The sequence below is a fragment of the Pipra filicauda genome, unplaced genomic scaffold (assembly GCF_003945595.2).
Source record: "Pipra filicauda isolate LSUMZ 115617 unplaced genomic scaffold, ASM394559v2 scaffold5_size6683894_pilon, whole genome shotgun sequence".
In the NCBI taxonomy this organism is placed as follows: Eukaryota; Metazoa; Chordata; class Aves; order Passeriformes; family Pipridae; genus Pipra; species Pipra filicauda.
Window position 1 is genome coordinate 5,631,963 of NW_024104754.1, and position 14,111 is coordinate 5,646,073.

Below are 14,111 nucleotides of genomic sequence, written 5' to 3' on the forward strand. Positions count from 1 at the left end.
GCCGTGCCCCTTCCGCTGCGCCCACCGTGGGCGCAGACGGGGCGGGGAGAAACCCGACCCCCGCCGCCTGGGGAGGGAGAGGGGCTGCGGCAGCGCGGGAGGAGGCGGCGGCGCGGCCGTGCGACTCCCCCATCCGGAGGGGACACCCCCACCCCGAGCAGCGGGGAGGCCGCCCCGGCCACCGCGGCAGCAGAGGCACCGCAGGCAGCGCGGGGCGTCCCAGGGCAGGGCAGGGGAGGGCAGGGCAGGGCAAGGCAGGGCGGGGCGCGGCGCTGCCCTCTCGCCGAGCGAGGAGCGGAGAGAAGAGGGAGCCGGCGCCGGGCGCCCGTGTGCCGCTAGCCGGCCGGAGCCATGCGGAGCTGCGGGAGGGCGCCGGGGGCTGCGGGCTGGGCCGCCCCGCTGCTCCTGCTGTGGCAGTGCCTGCCGACGGCGCGGCCCTACAACTTGGACACCCGGCACGCGCTGCTCTTCCGCGGGGGCAACGGGACCCTCTTCGGCTACTCGGTTCTCCTGCACCGCCACGGCGAGGAGCGATGGTGAGTCCCCGGCCGGGCCGCCCCCGCGGAGGCCCGTCGCGCTTTTTCGCGGCCGCGGCTCCTAACGCTGCCGTCTCTGCCCCGCAGGCTGGTGGCGGGCGCGCCCCGGGCCACCTGGCCCGCCAACACCTCGGTGGTCAACCCCGGGGCCATTTTTCGGTGCCGGATCGGCGGGAACCCCCACGGGCAGTGCGAGCAGCTCCAGTTGGGTGAGTCGTGGGCGGGGAGCCCCTGGCCGGCGCGGGGCGGGCAGCAGGGCTGGTCCCGCTGCCGGCGGGATGGGACGGGACGGGACGGGGAGGATCGGTGCCCGCCGCCCTGCGCGCACCGCGGCTCCTCCGTCGCTGCCTTGCGGACGGGTTGTGCCGGGTCCTCCCCGGGTTAAACTGGGGTTTACCGCTCGCTAAAGCGCTATTGCCAAAGGGCAGTAACGGCGGCATCAAGACAGAAAACATGCACGAGAACTCGCTTGGGAGAAGTTGGGTGTGACAGCGCCCATTCCCACAGCCATGTTTCGCACCTTTGAGCGCGCGGGTCAAAAGTGCCGTGAGAGGCTCGGTCCGAGTCCCGTACTGCTCGAGAGACCTAGAGCAGGGGCCGGATGCAATTAGCTCAGGAATGGAGGAGTAGAAGTATGTACCTGAACCATCTTTTCTTCTTCAAAGCCTTCCCTTCACAGAAGTCACCCTAAAGTAACCCTGAACCACACTTGTCTTGCCAGATGGGTTCTCCCTGCTTGCAGATTTGTTGAGTTTCAGGGGAACAAAGCTAATATTTACCAAATCAGTTTTTCTAGCTACTGCATTTAACCTAACTCCTCTCCACCTCGGCAGCCTCCATAGTTTGGAGATGTAACTGGATGCACTTATCCAACTTCCAAGTGTTTGATACTTGTTAAAAAGGAGAAGACTTTGCAATGGGTTAACATGAACACGTGTGAGTTACTTTAGGCTCTCTTCCTGTCACCCTTGCATACAGTGCTATTCATTCTATCCTTCTGCTATGCATAGAAAGTTTCCTGAACTTCCTGTCCTGCTGTGACTGAGACCATTGGATCCGTTAGAGCTATGACTGCGCCGCCCAATAAGGATAAGAAGTGTGAGAAGGAGCTTTCAAATTGCGCGCCATGACCTGATGGGCCTTCAGGGCAGAACGCAGCATTCCGTGACGAAAATGTTAAAAGTTATTTCTCTACATGTCTGTGCATAAAGCTTAGAACTGATAGGTTCTACCTATTTTATTTTACTACGAATAGAAGTTATTTTTTGTAACGGAGCTACAAAAACCTAAGATACGTCAGTGGTGCTTTTCTTGTAATCACATGAAGAAAAGACAAGCAGTTGTTACTAGGAAGAACAGAAATAAAGCTTCCACCAGCCCAAATAGTTGTGGGGGTTTTTCTGAGTAATTTCATTCCAATATTAGATCAATTGAAAAGTTATATATAACAAAGAACTTTTTTTCTCCAACTGCTTGTTTGTAAGAGGAGGCTTGCAGAAAGGCAAAGAGGTCAACTAAAGTGGTGAAATAGCATGTACTAGGAGGCAATAAACCCCTACTCCTGGATTGGAGGTAAAAATAGTCCTTCACAGTGTGGGGGAAGGAAAGGAAGGATTGAAAGTTTCAGGTTCTTTCAAAACTACATACATCTGCTGTACTTCTCGACTTACTCATTTAGCCAGTGGAGAAACAAAAGCTCTAAAGAAGTAATTTGATGGGTTTTTCCTCAATAGCTTAGGGGATTCTAAATGAAATGATGCAACAGATGTATGAAAATGTTTATGTGGTTCCAATTTAACATGGCCTCTATTTCCAACTTTAGAGGCTGCAGGTTACACAATGTAGTTTACTGTTCTATCCTGCACTTCTTTAAAAACTGGTGGTACCACACCAGATTTTTCCAAATTGTAGGTTTCAATTAGTACTAGATGACATCTTTACATTGCCAAGTTTCATCTATAGTATTTCTGAGGATAAATAGATACTGAAAAGAAGCGCTGTATTGTAAAACAGGTCAGTGAGGTCAATGAAGAAGCCAAAGGCAGCTGTGGTGCATGGGATGTAAATGAAGTGGGATAGTATTTGAGGGTGGTTAAGCCTCTGCCATCCTGCTGAGCAGTCACAGAAATACAGAAGGGAACTTACAATTACAAAGCTGAACTTAATTATCTCTTGTCTGACTCATTCAGACTGTCAACAAGTTTTGGATATAATGGTTTTATCAATGCTGAGTCTTTAAGTCAGTGACCTCCTCAGTTTTTCTGCTTGGATTCTTGCTAGTGCCAAGTTTGGGTTTTGATCTTGTAAAACAGGGTAATTTTCTTTGAAAAATATGTGAGGACATTGCTGGACGGGCGCATTGAGAACTGCTTCTCTCTCTTAAATATTTGAATTCACATTTCTTTCTAGGAAAAGGATCTTTGAGATAGTAAGTTTCTAATTATAAGTCATAGAAAGGTAGAGGTGACAACAGGCAATAGAAGTGGCTTTCCAAATGTTGGGCCTCTGTAATGAATAGATGTGAATTACTTAGAGACATAAATGTGTTAAACTACTTTGTTGCTACATATTACTAAAGTGCCTTGAAACTGGCATAACTAATTAATGTAGGATACATGCAAAATTACAAAGCCTCCGATCACACAAAACTGCTGTTGTATTTTTTTATGTCACATGTTTCTATCTGCTTTCTTAGTAGCAAAAGAGTTGCTGGGAATAGACTTATGCTGCAGTCATCACAGTATCTGAGATAACTCATCCAGACATACTTCAGAGAATTTTCATGTTGTTCAAGGTGTTGCAGGGGCCTGGCCTGGTTTAAGAGCCAAAAGGAGCCATGAAATATACTGCCATGAGATAACTAGCAAGTCTTTGTCTTTCCAGCCCCTCATTGGCACTTTTAAATCTCTCTCTGACTGATAAATTGAGGAGTTTTGAGAGGTTCTTTTCCAATTCTAGTACTTCTGGCTAGGGTGTCAAGTGTTCTATTCTGCAGATTTATTTGCTTTCGTAGTATTTTTAAATAATGGCTTATGTTAGATGCAGAGACTTGTAATCAAACCCTAGGCACAAGTACAAAATACAGTGCTTCAAGTTCAGTTTATTACTTGGAGCACTTACTGTCTATCTTTTAGTCTTGAATTTTGAGTCCTTGCCCATATTAGTTTGGGGTAGTCACGGATTAATGCAGAGGAATTCACACAAAATTCCTTAGACGTTTTGACCTATTGCATTTTGGACTTACAAAACATTACAGAAACTTTTCAACAACATTGCTCTCAGATTTGTAACAGTGTAAGTTGCTGGCTAAAATATATAGAAAACAATTTATGCAATTTGCCACCCAGTCTAAAAAAAATAGTTTTAACTACAAATGTATACAGTAAATTCAGTGCATGCAGTTTAACATAAGGCCAGAAAGCTCTGCCTGCGGTTTCAGTCTTGCACCCTTCCTTTAAGGCTCTGCTGTAATTAACCTATGAACAAATTGCCCTCTAGCTCCCCCAGCTGAATCATTACAAAGGAAAAGCAAACAGTTAATGGTTTTCCCCAAAGGGCTGACCTGTGTTTGTTCACTATTGATTTCAGTAAGTTTAGCTTTTGATAGCTTGGCTTTTTTTATCTCACTTGCATTGCTCATACCCTGCCAGTGATCTCCTTTCAAAGAGCCATACTGTTCCAAGGAACATGGGACCTTCTGGACCTAAGTCTGATGCAGAGGTATAGAAACTGGTGTCACTTAAAAATGTTTTGGGTAAAAGTCATTTGAGAGATGTAAGAGGAATAAGACCTATCAGATCTATGAAAAGAGAGAGAATTTCCCTGGGCAAGTGAAAGAGAGACTGATGAGGCCCTGACATCTCAGAGCAGGATATCAGAAGGCTTACTGTCTTTGCAGTAGACTTCACAGTTTTCATCAGTTAGCAATTGGACCAGAGGAGTTATTGGAGGATAAAAAGGATCATGGGAAGCTGTTGGACATGGAAAACATTGGAGCAAGTTATATAAAACTGGTTTCTCAGATGACATTGCAAACATCTGTATTATAGTCCTTGAGGCCAAAGCTAGAAGCGACTTTTTAAGTTGTGACCTTATTTATATGTAATTGTAGTGTTTCTGTGGATGCATTCAGTGGGGATTATAGCAGAAGTGTATCATCCAGCTGTGTGATGTACATAGGCTGGGCAATTACTTATTTCTCAGTGACTTTATGACAGCACATGTTCCTTTTCCCTGAGGCAACCAAGCTGCTATGTCCTCTTGAGCTTATGCAGTACTGCTCTGTTGCTTGTGCAGAATACTGATTTTTTTCATTTGATAAAGTTTTTATAATGTCATACCCTGAGCAGGGACTCATCATGGTGTCTGGGATGTCAAGCTCACACTTCTCTCTCCCACAAAGGCCTGTAATTTTCAAGGTGGTTGAATACTTGCCAGTCAGAGAAAGAAAGGAGACATAAGGCAGCAGGTCAGCAGAAGGCCAAAGTGATCCTGAATCAACTTACACTGGGAGCCAGGGAAAGGGGGAATACAATCCAATGAGCATGAATGGTGGTGATTTTTCTCGTTACAAACCTCTCAAACAGGCACAGGACTGAAGTACTGAGACAAGCCAAACTTCCTCATCTCTCAGTCATCCTTGTCTGGTTCTATTTGATTTAATGATAAAAAGTCTCAGAAAGCCTCTTGAGGTTTAAATTTATTACCCTGGTCTTCTCTACTTCTTCCATCTCCTGCAAATGCACATATGAAGTAAGTCCCAGGAAAGTCATTGTCATAAGAGGATGGAACGCATTGCTAGAAGGGATTTACAGAAGTGCCTTTTGTGATTTAAAGGAGGATGGGACATTACACATGAGAGTGTAATGGAGTTTTGTTTTCCGAGGAGGTTTCAATCAGATTAACATGCTCTATAATTCATGCAAACTATGGAAATGTCTCCCTTAGGAAGTGAGAAGTTTTACATGACATAGCTCCAAAATAAAATTCCAAAACTAAATTCCAAACTTGTTTTGAAAAGTGGTATTCAGTACATGGAAGTTCACTGACGTTAGCCAAGAAGGATAATTTGGGAGTTTATCACTTAATCGTCAGTAATAGAGAATTTGCAGAAAAATCAACTTCTTTTTAGTAGATTTTAAAAGTGGATTTTAATTTGTGCTTGTCTTGGAAGGACTCCACATGTTAATTCCCTAGGTGACCTAGAGGAATTATTAAATTATGGTAATATAAAATCTCTTAGCCCAAAGACAATTGAATTTGATGTTATTTTGAGTACTAAGGTCGTTTCCTGTTTACTTGGATTTTGCATACTATTTCCTTGATGTCTTAGGGCAAGGCACATGCTAGAGGAAGTAGTAAAGAAGAGATGAAGGAGAGGGTCGGGTGCCTCTTGACCCTGTGAAGAGTGTTGTTTTTGGAAGAAGGTAGAGTACAGTTGTATGCAGGGTACGTCATCCTTTCTGCAGTATCGTGAGGTGTTCTGGACTGCATTACTGGTGTCCCTATCCAAGCAGGGAGAAAGCGTGATGTTTAGAAAAAGTGGAGGGGTAGTATGGGAGTAGGAGAAAGCAAGGCTCCGCACTTTCTTCAGAAAAATGTCAATGGCTAAGCCTGTCATAAAACAGTAGGGAACAAGCTCTGAGATAAGGATGGTTGCTAGGTCTTACTCCTACAAATGTTTGATGAAGAATTATCTCGATTCCATTAACCTGATATTTTCTATCAAAAAGTCCATGACATCCTAAGTATAAAATCATCTAAGTCAGTTGCTGCATATATGAGAATATATGTAGCAAAGCCCACAGTCTCTCATCTTTCTCCTTGCTGAATAGATTAGGTGTATCCCTTTATTCTGTTTCCATACTTAATCAATATTGTCCAGGTTTATGTCCTGTAAAGTGAACAAGTCCACTAAATTAGGAGTGTATTCATAGAAACTCTCTAATGCATTGGACAGTAATAAATTTCAGCTCTACTGTGAGCACAGTTGTTTTGTTTGGGTTTTTGTTGTTTTTTTTTTTTTTTGTTGGTTGGTTGGTTGGTTTTTTGTGGAAAGGGAGGGTGATTTAAAGGTTTTGGGTTTTTTTTTCCACAAAAACAATGTACCCAGCAGCATTGGTAGCCCTCTTCTGGGTAAACCCCTTAAACCTCAAAAGTTTTGAGTTCACTAGTAACTGAATTGAATCTGGGAAAGTCTTAAAAATTATACAAAAGAGCTTATTCAAATGACATAATGTGTTTCCTTATTTTAGAGGAAGGTTTTTTCATAAACTGTCATGTTGATGCATGGAAAATACCAATTCAATAATTTGATTAATGCTTATTTATGCAAACATCTTACAAATGAAAAGCTTTGTATAACTTAGAATAAATGTGTAGCTTCTCTTTATCATGGGTATCACTACTGCTTTCCAGAAGAAAACAAATATTTGCTAACTTGGCAATACTGTAGCCTTTTGGGGAGGGAAGGAGGAGAAGGTGGAGTTAGAAGAAATTTCAGTGTGTTCTCTAACATTTTAAAAAACTACTCTCCTTAAGAACAAACACAAAGAGCTGGTGCTAAGTAATTGCAACAGTGCAAGGAGTACACAGGACATACATATGTAGTGATCTGACATCCCCAATAGACATTGCAGTTATACACCCTTTATTTGACAGCCAGGGGACCCCTGGTGGTCTAGTGGTTAGGATGTGGCACTCTCACCGCTGCGGCCCAGGTTCGATTCCCGGTCAGGGGACTTCCCCGGGCAGATGGAGCTCGTCAGCCCTGTAAGGCCATCCCTCTAAGAGAAGGTCACTCTAAACAAACCTACGTCCTGAGGACCTCGCTGCCACTGTCCAAGCTTGCTCGGCCCGGGCAGATGAACCTCAGGATTAAAGGGTGGGCTCAGTTCAGCACACACTGTATCTCACCTAAAAAATCCACTGTGCAGGCTCGAAGGGTAATGACCTTTCCCAAATCTTCGTTCACAAAGACTGGCCATGACATGACATTTGACAGCCATTAGCAGTAGAGATTGTTTTAAGGTCTGCTTCCAATAGAAACATAGTTGGATAGATGCTTGCTTTAGGCTAGATTTTAGGTAGCATTCATGGGTATTACGTGTGTTGCTTATGAATTTTTAGGCTGAAGAATACTTACAAACCAGCCCTTTACCAAAATTGAATGTAATGTCACTTTCTATCTTCATAATAATCCTCACTGCCAACCTATCTTGTTCAGAACCAGTATGATCCCTTTGGCTATGTGCAATTGTACCTTTGTTCAAGAAGAAAGTAAAAAGTCTACATAACCTATGTAAGACAGAGACAAAAGATCACATCCACCAAATCCAAATTATTGCAATGTCTCCATGGAGTTCTCATACTTACCACGTGGCTCTTCACCTTGTCCCTCTGCTCAGAGCATTGGTCTTTGTATCCTAGGCGACCCCAGAGGAGAGCCCTGTGGGAAGACTTGTTTGGAAGAGCGTGATAATGAGTGGCTGGGTGTCAGCTTGTCAAGGCAGCCAAAAGAAAATGGATCTATCGTTGTACGTATTAACCACTGCATCTGCGTGTCTGTTTGTCAGACTGCATTCACCTTCCTTATGCTTCCGTGTCAAATGTCATGTTTGTTTTATATCCATAGGCTTGTGGACATAGATGGAAAAATATATTTTACATGAAAAATGAACACAAGCTCCCACACGGTATTTGTTTTGCCATCTCTTCTGACTTTCGAACTGAACTGAGCAGAAGAATATACCCCTGCTATATCGGTAAGCAGAATGCTTGGATCCTTTCATGGGGAAGGGTGAGATGTATAATTGGATGATGTGGAGTTTGTGAAGAGCATGTGTTGCTCTGAGCAGGCATTCTGCAGCAAACGTTTGAAGATTGAGTTCTGATGATACGAGCCCAACTTATGATGCAAATTTATTAGCAAGATGTTTATCACTTCAAGAAAAACTGCTTTCAACAGGCAAAAAATTAGTTGAAGCAGGGCTTCGAAATACTGGCTCCCTGGACTGGATCACTGAAGGGCATGCCCTTCTCAAAAACAGGCCAGTAGAGGTCATCCTCCCTTCCTTTACTCTTGTCATTTGTGTTCTCTGCTCAGGAGAGTCACACAGCAGAGCAGCAGAAATATCTGCAAGTGATTGTTGCCATCTGCTCCTTAGCCTTTGATACAAAGATGCTGTGGTGCTTCCTCACAGTGCATGTCCCTGCTCCTTACTTGCCTTCTGGCGAGGATGCTGCTGTGGCATGAGACCTTCAGTGGTCCTTCCTCTGAAGATTTCAGGGCCAGAGTAAGAGTCAAGACCTGAAGATATCAAGTGACTCCATCCATGCCTTCCCTATCTCTACCTCTCATCCAGGAGAACGATCTCATGACCCTGTGCCTTGCCAATGCAAGGATCAGCTGACAGTCTGGGCTTTCTGTGCAGACAGAGTAATGCCATCAAATGTCCCACTGCTGGCTTTGGAGACTTACAAGCATTGGTGAAATCATGCTTTTATCTTTGGATAAAGGAGATGAAGGGAACCCTGATGGAAGGCAGTTAGCAAAGAATTGCAGGAAAACAGTGTTGGATGTAAACAGAACTGCTAAGGATGATAGATATCAATATGTCTAAGACAGCCATAACACAAGCCCTTCATATCACTAGAGGAGCATCAGGGCAACTCCTATGAAGATACATAAGCCTGTCAGTCAGATTACACCTGTATTACGGAGTGGAAGAGTTAAGTTTATCCAGATGTGGTGCTCAAACTATTAGTGCTGTTTCATTCAATTTTAAAAGAAAGGTATAGTCTTTAAAGTCACAATATTTCAAAGGCAGGTGTGATCAAGTGCTCCATAGTGCTTTGAGTTTGTTACAATACTGTATTGCAGCTAAAGGCTATAGTGGAAACTAGTGGTTTTAGTTTTCTTACACAACTGAAAACCAACTTCTTTTTTTTTTTTTGCAGGAGGGAGCGGGGGAGGTTTTTGTTTTCTAAGTTGTCTCAACGTCTGTTGAAGACCTGGTAAAAAGGTCTGAAACTACATGCTTCTCATCCTTTTTAATATTTCTTGCCCATTCACAGATTTTGCACGAAAGTTTGGAGAAAACTATGGGTCATGCCAGGCTGGAATTTCTAGTTTTTATATTGAGGTGTGTGCTAAAGATACCAAACTTCTCTCTATTTATATATTTATTTGTATGTATACATATATTAAAGTGTACATGTAAATGCAAACATCAACACTGTCTTTTACTGTGGGAGGGAAAAATCACGTTTCTAATTTCTTTTAAATTGAACATTGTTAAGATTTGCAAATAAGACCTTTACTTTTTATTCCCAAGAATACTTTTATATTGTACTAAATCCATAGTTACTTTTCATCTGGAAAAAGAGCATGAGTATAGCAGAGCATGAAGTTTTATTATTCTCTTTAATCTGTTTGATGTAATAGTAACACTCAATGCTTACATTCTTGCTTTACAGAGTCATATTCTATATTATTTAATCTCCATTCCACCCTAAGATTATAATTTTGAAAAAACTCTTTTGAGAAGAGAATATCCTGTTTGTTGCTCTGTTTTGTTGTCACAGCTCAAAGCTTTTAATAACCGTATTTTTAGAAACTCTGGAAAATATTGTCTGTAATCTAGTGGTGAACCCCAGCACTGAGCCAGATGCATCTCCAGTAGCATTTTGTAGAATTCAAAGGAGATCAAAAGAAAAGCATTTGATTTGTTTTGCTTATATTCCTGAATATTTAAATGTCAATAACATAGCTTTGTTTTACTTTTCTTTTAGGACTTAATTATAATGGGAGCCCCTGGATCCTTTTATTGGACTGGTTCTGTTTTTGTATACAATACAACTGCGAATACAATCCATGCTTATACAGATTCAAATAACCAAGTGAAATTTGGCAGTTATCTAGGTACTTAAAATATGTTATGCTTTACAAAAATATGAGCTAAAGAGGTGGTCTTGAAGTGAGTGCACAGTGATTTTCAGTACTTTTATTATTAATCCCAGAAGTGACAGTTCTAAAAATGTTCTAATTTTGTTAAATATTATTTTATTATAAGACTTCCTCTCTGTCCTTTTTCACAAGGAAACTTCTCAAACATTGGATTTCTGTTATTATCATCTCTCCACTGAATTTTAATCATTTCTTGATTTAGAAGGTAGAGATATGCTTCTGCTTAGCAATGGTTTGCTCTTAACTCTTACGTCTGAAATGCTGCCATGGACTTTCATGGAAAAAGACAATGATTTCACATATACACAAATATGGCAAGTTTGTTACAATGAAAGCTGCAAGCAAGCCTTAATTGCATTGTCAATAAGGGGAAGTATTCTATGATCTTTAGAGACAAACTTACCTGCATTTGTGATTTTTTTTCTTTTTTGTTCCAACTCTATCTTGGTCTGGATATGTGGGAAGGCAAACCTTATCTATGAATGCCTACAAAGAAGGCCACGAGGTACCTAATCATGTACCTATATCCAAGTAATTAGCTGAATTTAGTGCTACCATTTGGAAAGGTTTATGCCAAAAACCATCAGCAGCTTCAGTCTTCTCACTACACACTAAGAAAAGCTCGTCTGTCCTTCCTAAACTCCTGAGCAATGGTATTTTTGCTTGTGACCATTGCACTTTCCCATTCATGGATCCGGTTCTCATGGATAAACTTTTCCTGTTTCTAATTCTACTCCTTTGACAATAGGAAGTAGGCATATGTTATGAAATAGCTATTATGAAATACAAAATGGCTAACTAACACTTCAGTGTTAACAATTCAGTACTGAGCCTTGCAAAGGCTGCAGATGGACTCTGCAGAAAAGTCAAACGAAAGAGATGCTGGGTGGTCAAAGGTAATCAGACACGCAGATCGCCAGGGTCAACCAGTAGCATTTCTAACTTTTCATAGGACAAACAAAAAACTTCAGAGAACGCTTGCTTCAGCTTTCCAGTAACAGCAAAAAAAACACTGCACCTGATAGGGGAAAAAAAGCTCATTCCAGATTTCTGCTCCTACAAGTATAAGAATGAGAATTTCTGTAATGAATGAGTCAAATCATTGATAGCCAGAAGCCAGATACAGGCAAATGGGTATAGGCTTGTATAAGGACTGTGCTGGGGAGAGTGTAGCGAAGGCCTTTGTGCACATCTATGGTCTCTCCTAGTTTCCTTAGCTATCCAGGATCTGAAATCAGCTGGAGTTTGTTTCACTAATACTTCTCTAGTGACCTGGTACATGTTAGCTCAGCAGAGCCCTGTGCCTTTTAAACTTGGCCTTTCTACATGAAAGTGAAGAAACGGGCCATTAGCTCATCTGTGTGTGTCTAGAGTGGCAGCTGTGATAAACCTTAAATTCTGCATTGTTTCATGCTACTTCAACCTCTGCTTTGTTCCCTCATAATAATACATAATGTGGTTTAAAGAACATAAAGGTACATTCCTTCGTCTCCCTCAGGTTTTGTTCCGTTCCATCTTTGTAATTATTGAAGGCAAAAACCTCTTCAGGGCTAATTCTGTTACCAAATTATTTTTTTTTTAAGTCTGAGTTTACTTCTCCCTTAAATAGTGAATAAAAATATCCCTATCAAGTGGTGGAAGTATATTATGATGAAAATGTAATTCAAGCGCATGACTAGACATAATTATCCACTTATTCTATCCTTCTTTTGGCAAGGACTGAGAAGCTTGGCATCTTTATTTATATGTTTTCATTAAACTATCAAAAAATAATAATAATTAAGAAACTAGAGACTGCAGGAAGTGCAAAAGCATCATAACATTTTCCATAAGTTGTTTATGTACCAGACAAGTGAAAAAAGAAGGAAGTTAGAAAGAGAAGCTGGTAATACATAACTCTTGGTAGTATTTCCTTGACTACTTCAGAGTATCTTGGAGATTAATAACTGATGTCTTTAAAAGGAATTCTGTAAGTCAGTCAGTCTTATAAGTCAGCTGAACTTGGTGAAAGAGTAACCTTAGGCACTTAACAAACTGTCTTAAAGAAATCACAAAGTAAAAGACAGTTTCTTTTAGGAATCTGAGAATGGCAAATGACATTACCATTACTAAGTTTGTCAGTTTTCTGAAAAGAGGAGAGAATTTTGGAGTTGTAAATAAAATTTCATTTATCTGTGCTTTTAAATGGTCAATTATGTGATTTTTGCCTGCCCCCCACCAGACATTTTAATACCATTAAATAAAAGTGAGGACTATGTAAATACTGTAATTTTTTTGTCTCTTTGGTGCTTTATTTTTTAAAGTTCTTAAGAATTACCAATGTTTACACTTCAGCAGAACCAAAATAACTCGAAAATAAATGTCAGAGGAGGTAAATTAAGGTTCATCCACTTAAGCTTAATTTTTTGTTAAATAAATAAAAACTAGATGTTGACCTTTAAATGATAAATTGCTTTGTTCACCTCTTTTAGCTTAAAATATGAAAAGAAAAAGATGTCTTAAGGAGAACTTGAATTCTATACAGTTATCTTCACAGATGAAGATTCAAGGCTTGTTCTTATCTGATCCAAGATGATTTTTCTAGTCTCTCTGCATGCTGTGAAAATCAGCAGTCATTCAGTAAATGCAAGAGTAGCAGAATATGTTAATTGTCTTACCACTTTCAACTTATCTGTAATGTATTCTGGAAAGAGTAAGGATAACTTGGGCAGCTACAGGTTGAGGCGTTAGCCTTCCTTTTGCAATTCCGTGTCTGGATGTCTGCACCAAAATATGGTCCTGTTTAGGATCTGTCTACACATACAGTGATGCTTTGTTACGTAGATTCATTTACAAAAGCTGATGTAATGTTTTCTTAATATGTAATCAGGCTTTTGCTCCACTTTATTCCTGACATTTTCATGTGTATGTCTGCAGTGCTCTGTGTGTGTGTACGTGCACATGCGTATGAGCAGCACTACATTTAATTTTGCTGCAGTGCAGTTACGATAGTCAGAGTAACAATTGAATCAAGTGTTTCCACAATGCAGTGAATGGACTTTTGATCATTTTTATTTGTATTACAATATGGACTCACTGAACAATTGCAGAATATGCATTAACAGAAGGTGTTTGCAATTTACTGGCTTTTAAAGTATGGCAGATAATTGAGTTCCTGGGGAAAAAATAAGTGTTTCTGGCACTTGTTTCTGCTTGCTGAAACTTAATGTTTGTATTAACCTTTTGCTTTTGTTTCAAAAACTTTCTTTTCTGTTTTCGTTGCTAATTTACATGAGGTCTGAATGTCAGACTCACAATAATCTGTGGTGTTGACAGCTTTTATGTGGCATGCTCCCACTTTTTTTTCTCTACATAGCATTTCCAGTACTGAATAGCGTATTTTTAATTTACAGGATATGCTGTTGGAGCTGGACATTTTCTGACACCAGACAGTACAGAAGTAATTGGAGGGGCCCCCCAACAGGAGCAGACTGGTAAAGTAAGGGATTGTCTATACTATTGGTTTGAAGAATATAGCCCCACAAAACCACACATGATTTTCCAACTTGGATTAATATATTAAAGACAAGTATCCAATAGGTATGCATTCTCACTGGGAGAAAAGTTAA

General features: G+C 41.1%; 1 protein-coding gene across 1 annotated transcript in view; it reads left to right on the top strand.

Moving 5' to 3' along the window:
* The first annotated feature begins 210 nt into the window (after positions 1 to 210).
* ITGA4 (integrin subunit alpha 4) overlaps positions 211 to 14,111 on the top strand; it is a 36,961-nt gene continuing 23,060 nt past the window's right edge. Inside the window, exons 1-7 of the mRNA XM_027731467.2 lie at positions 211 to 536; positions 624 to 745; positions 7,965 to 8,071; positions 8,170 to 8,299; positions 9,612 to 9,679; positions 10,329 to 10,458; positions 13,896 to 13,981. Of these exons, the coding sequence (XP_027587268.2) occupies positions 352 to 536; positions 624 to 745; positions 7,965 to 8,071; positions 8,170 to 8,299; positions 9,612 to 9,679; positions 10,329 to 10,458; positions 13,896 to 13,981 (828 nt within the window). The 5' untranslated portion in view covers positions 211 to 351. The remainder of the gene's footprint in view (positions 537 to 623; positions 746 to 7,964; positions 8,072 to 8,169; positions 8,300 to 9,611; positions 9,680 to 10,328; positions 10,459 to 13,895; positions 13,982 to 14,111) is intronic.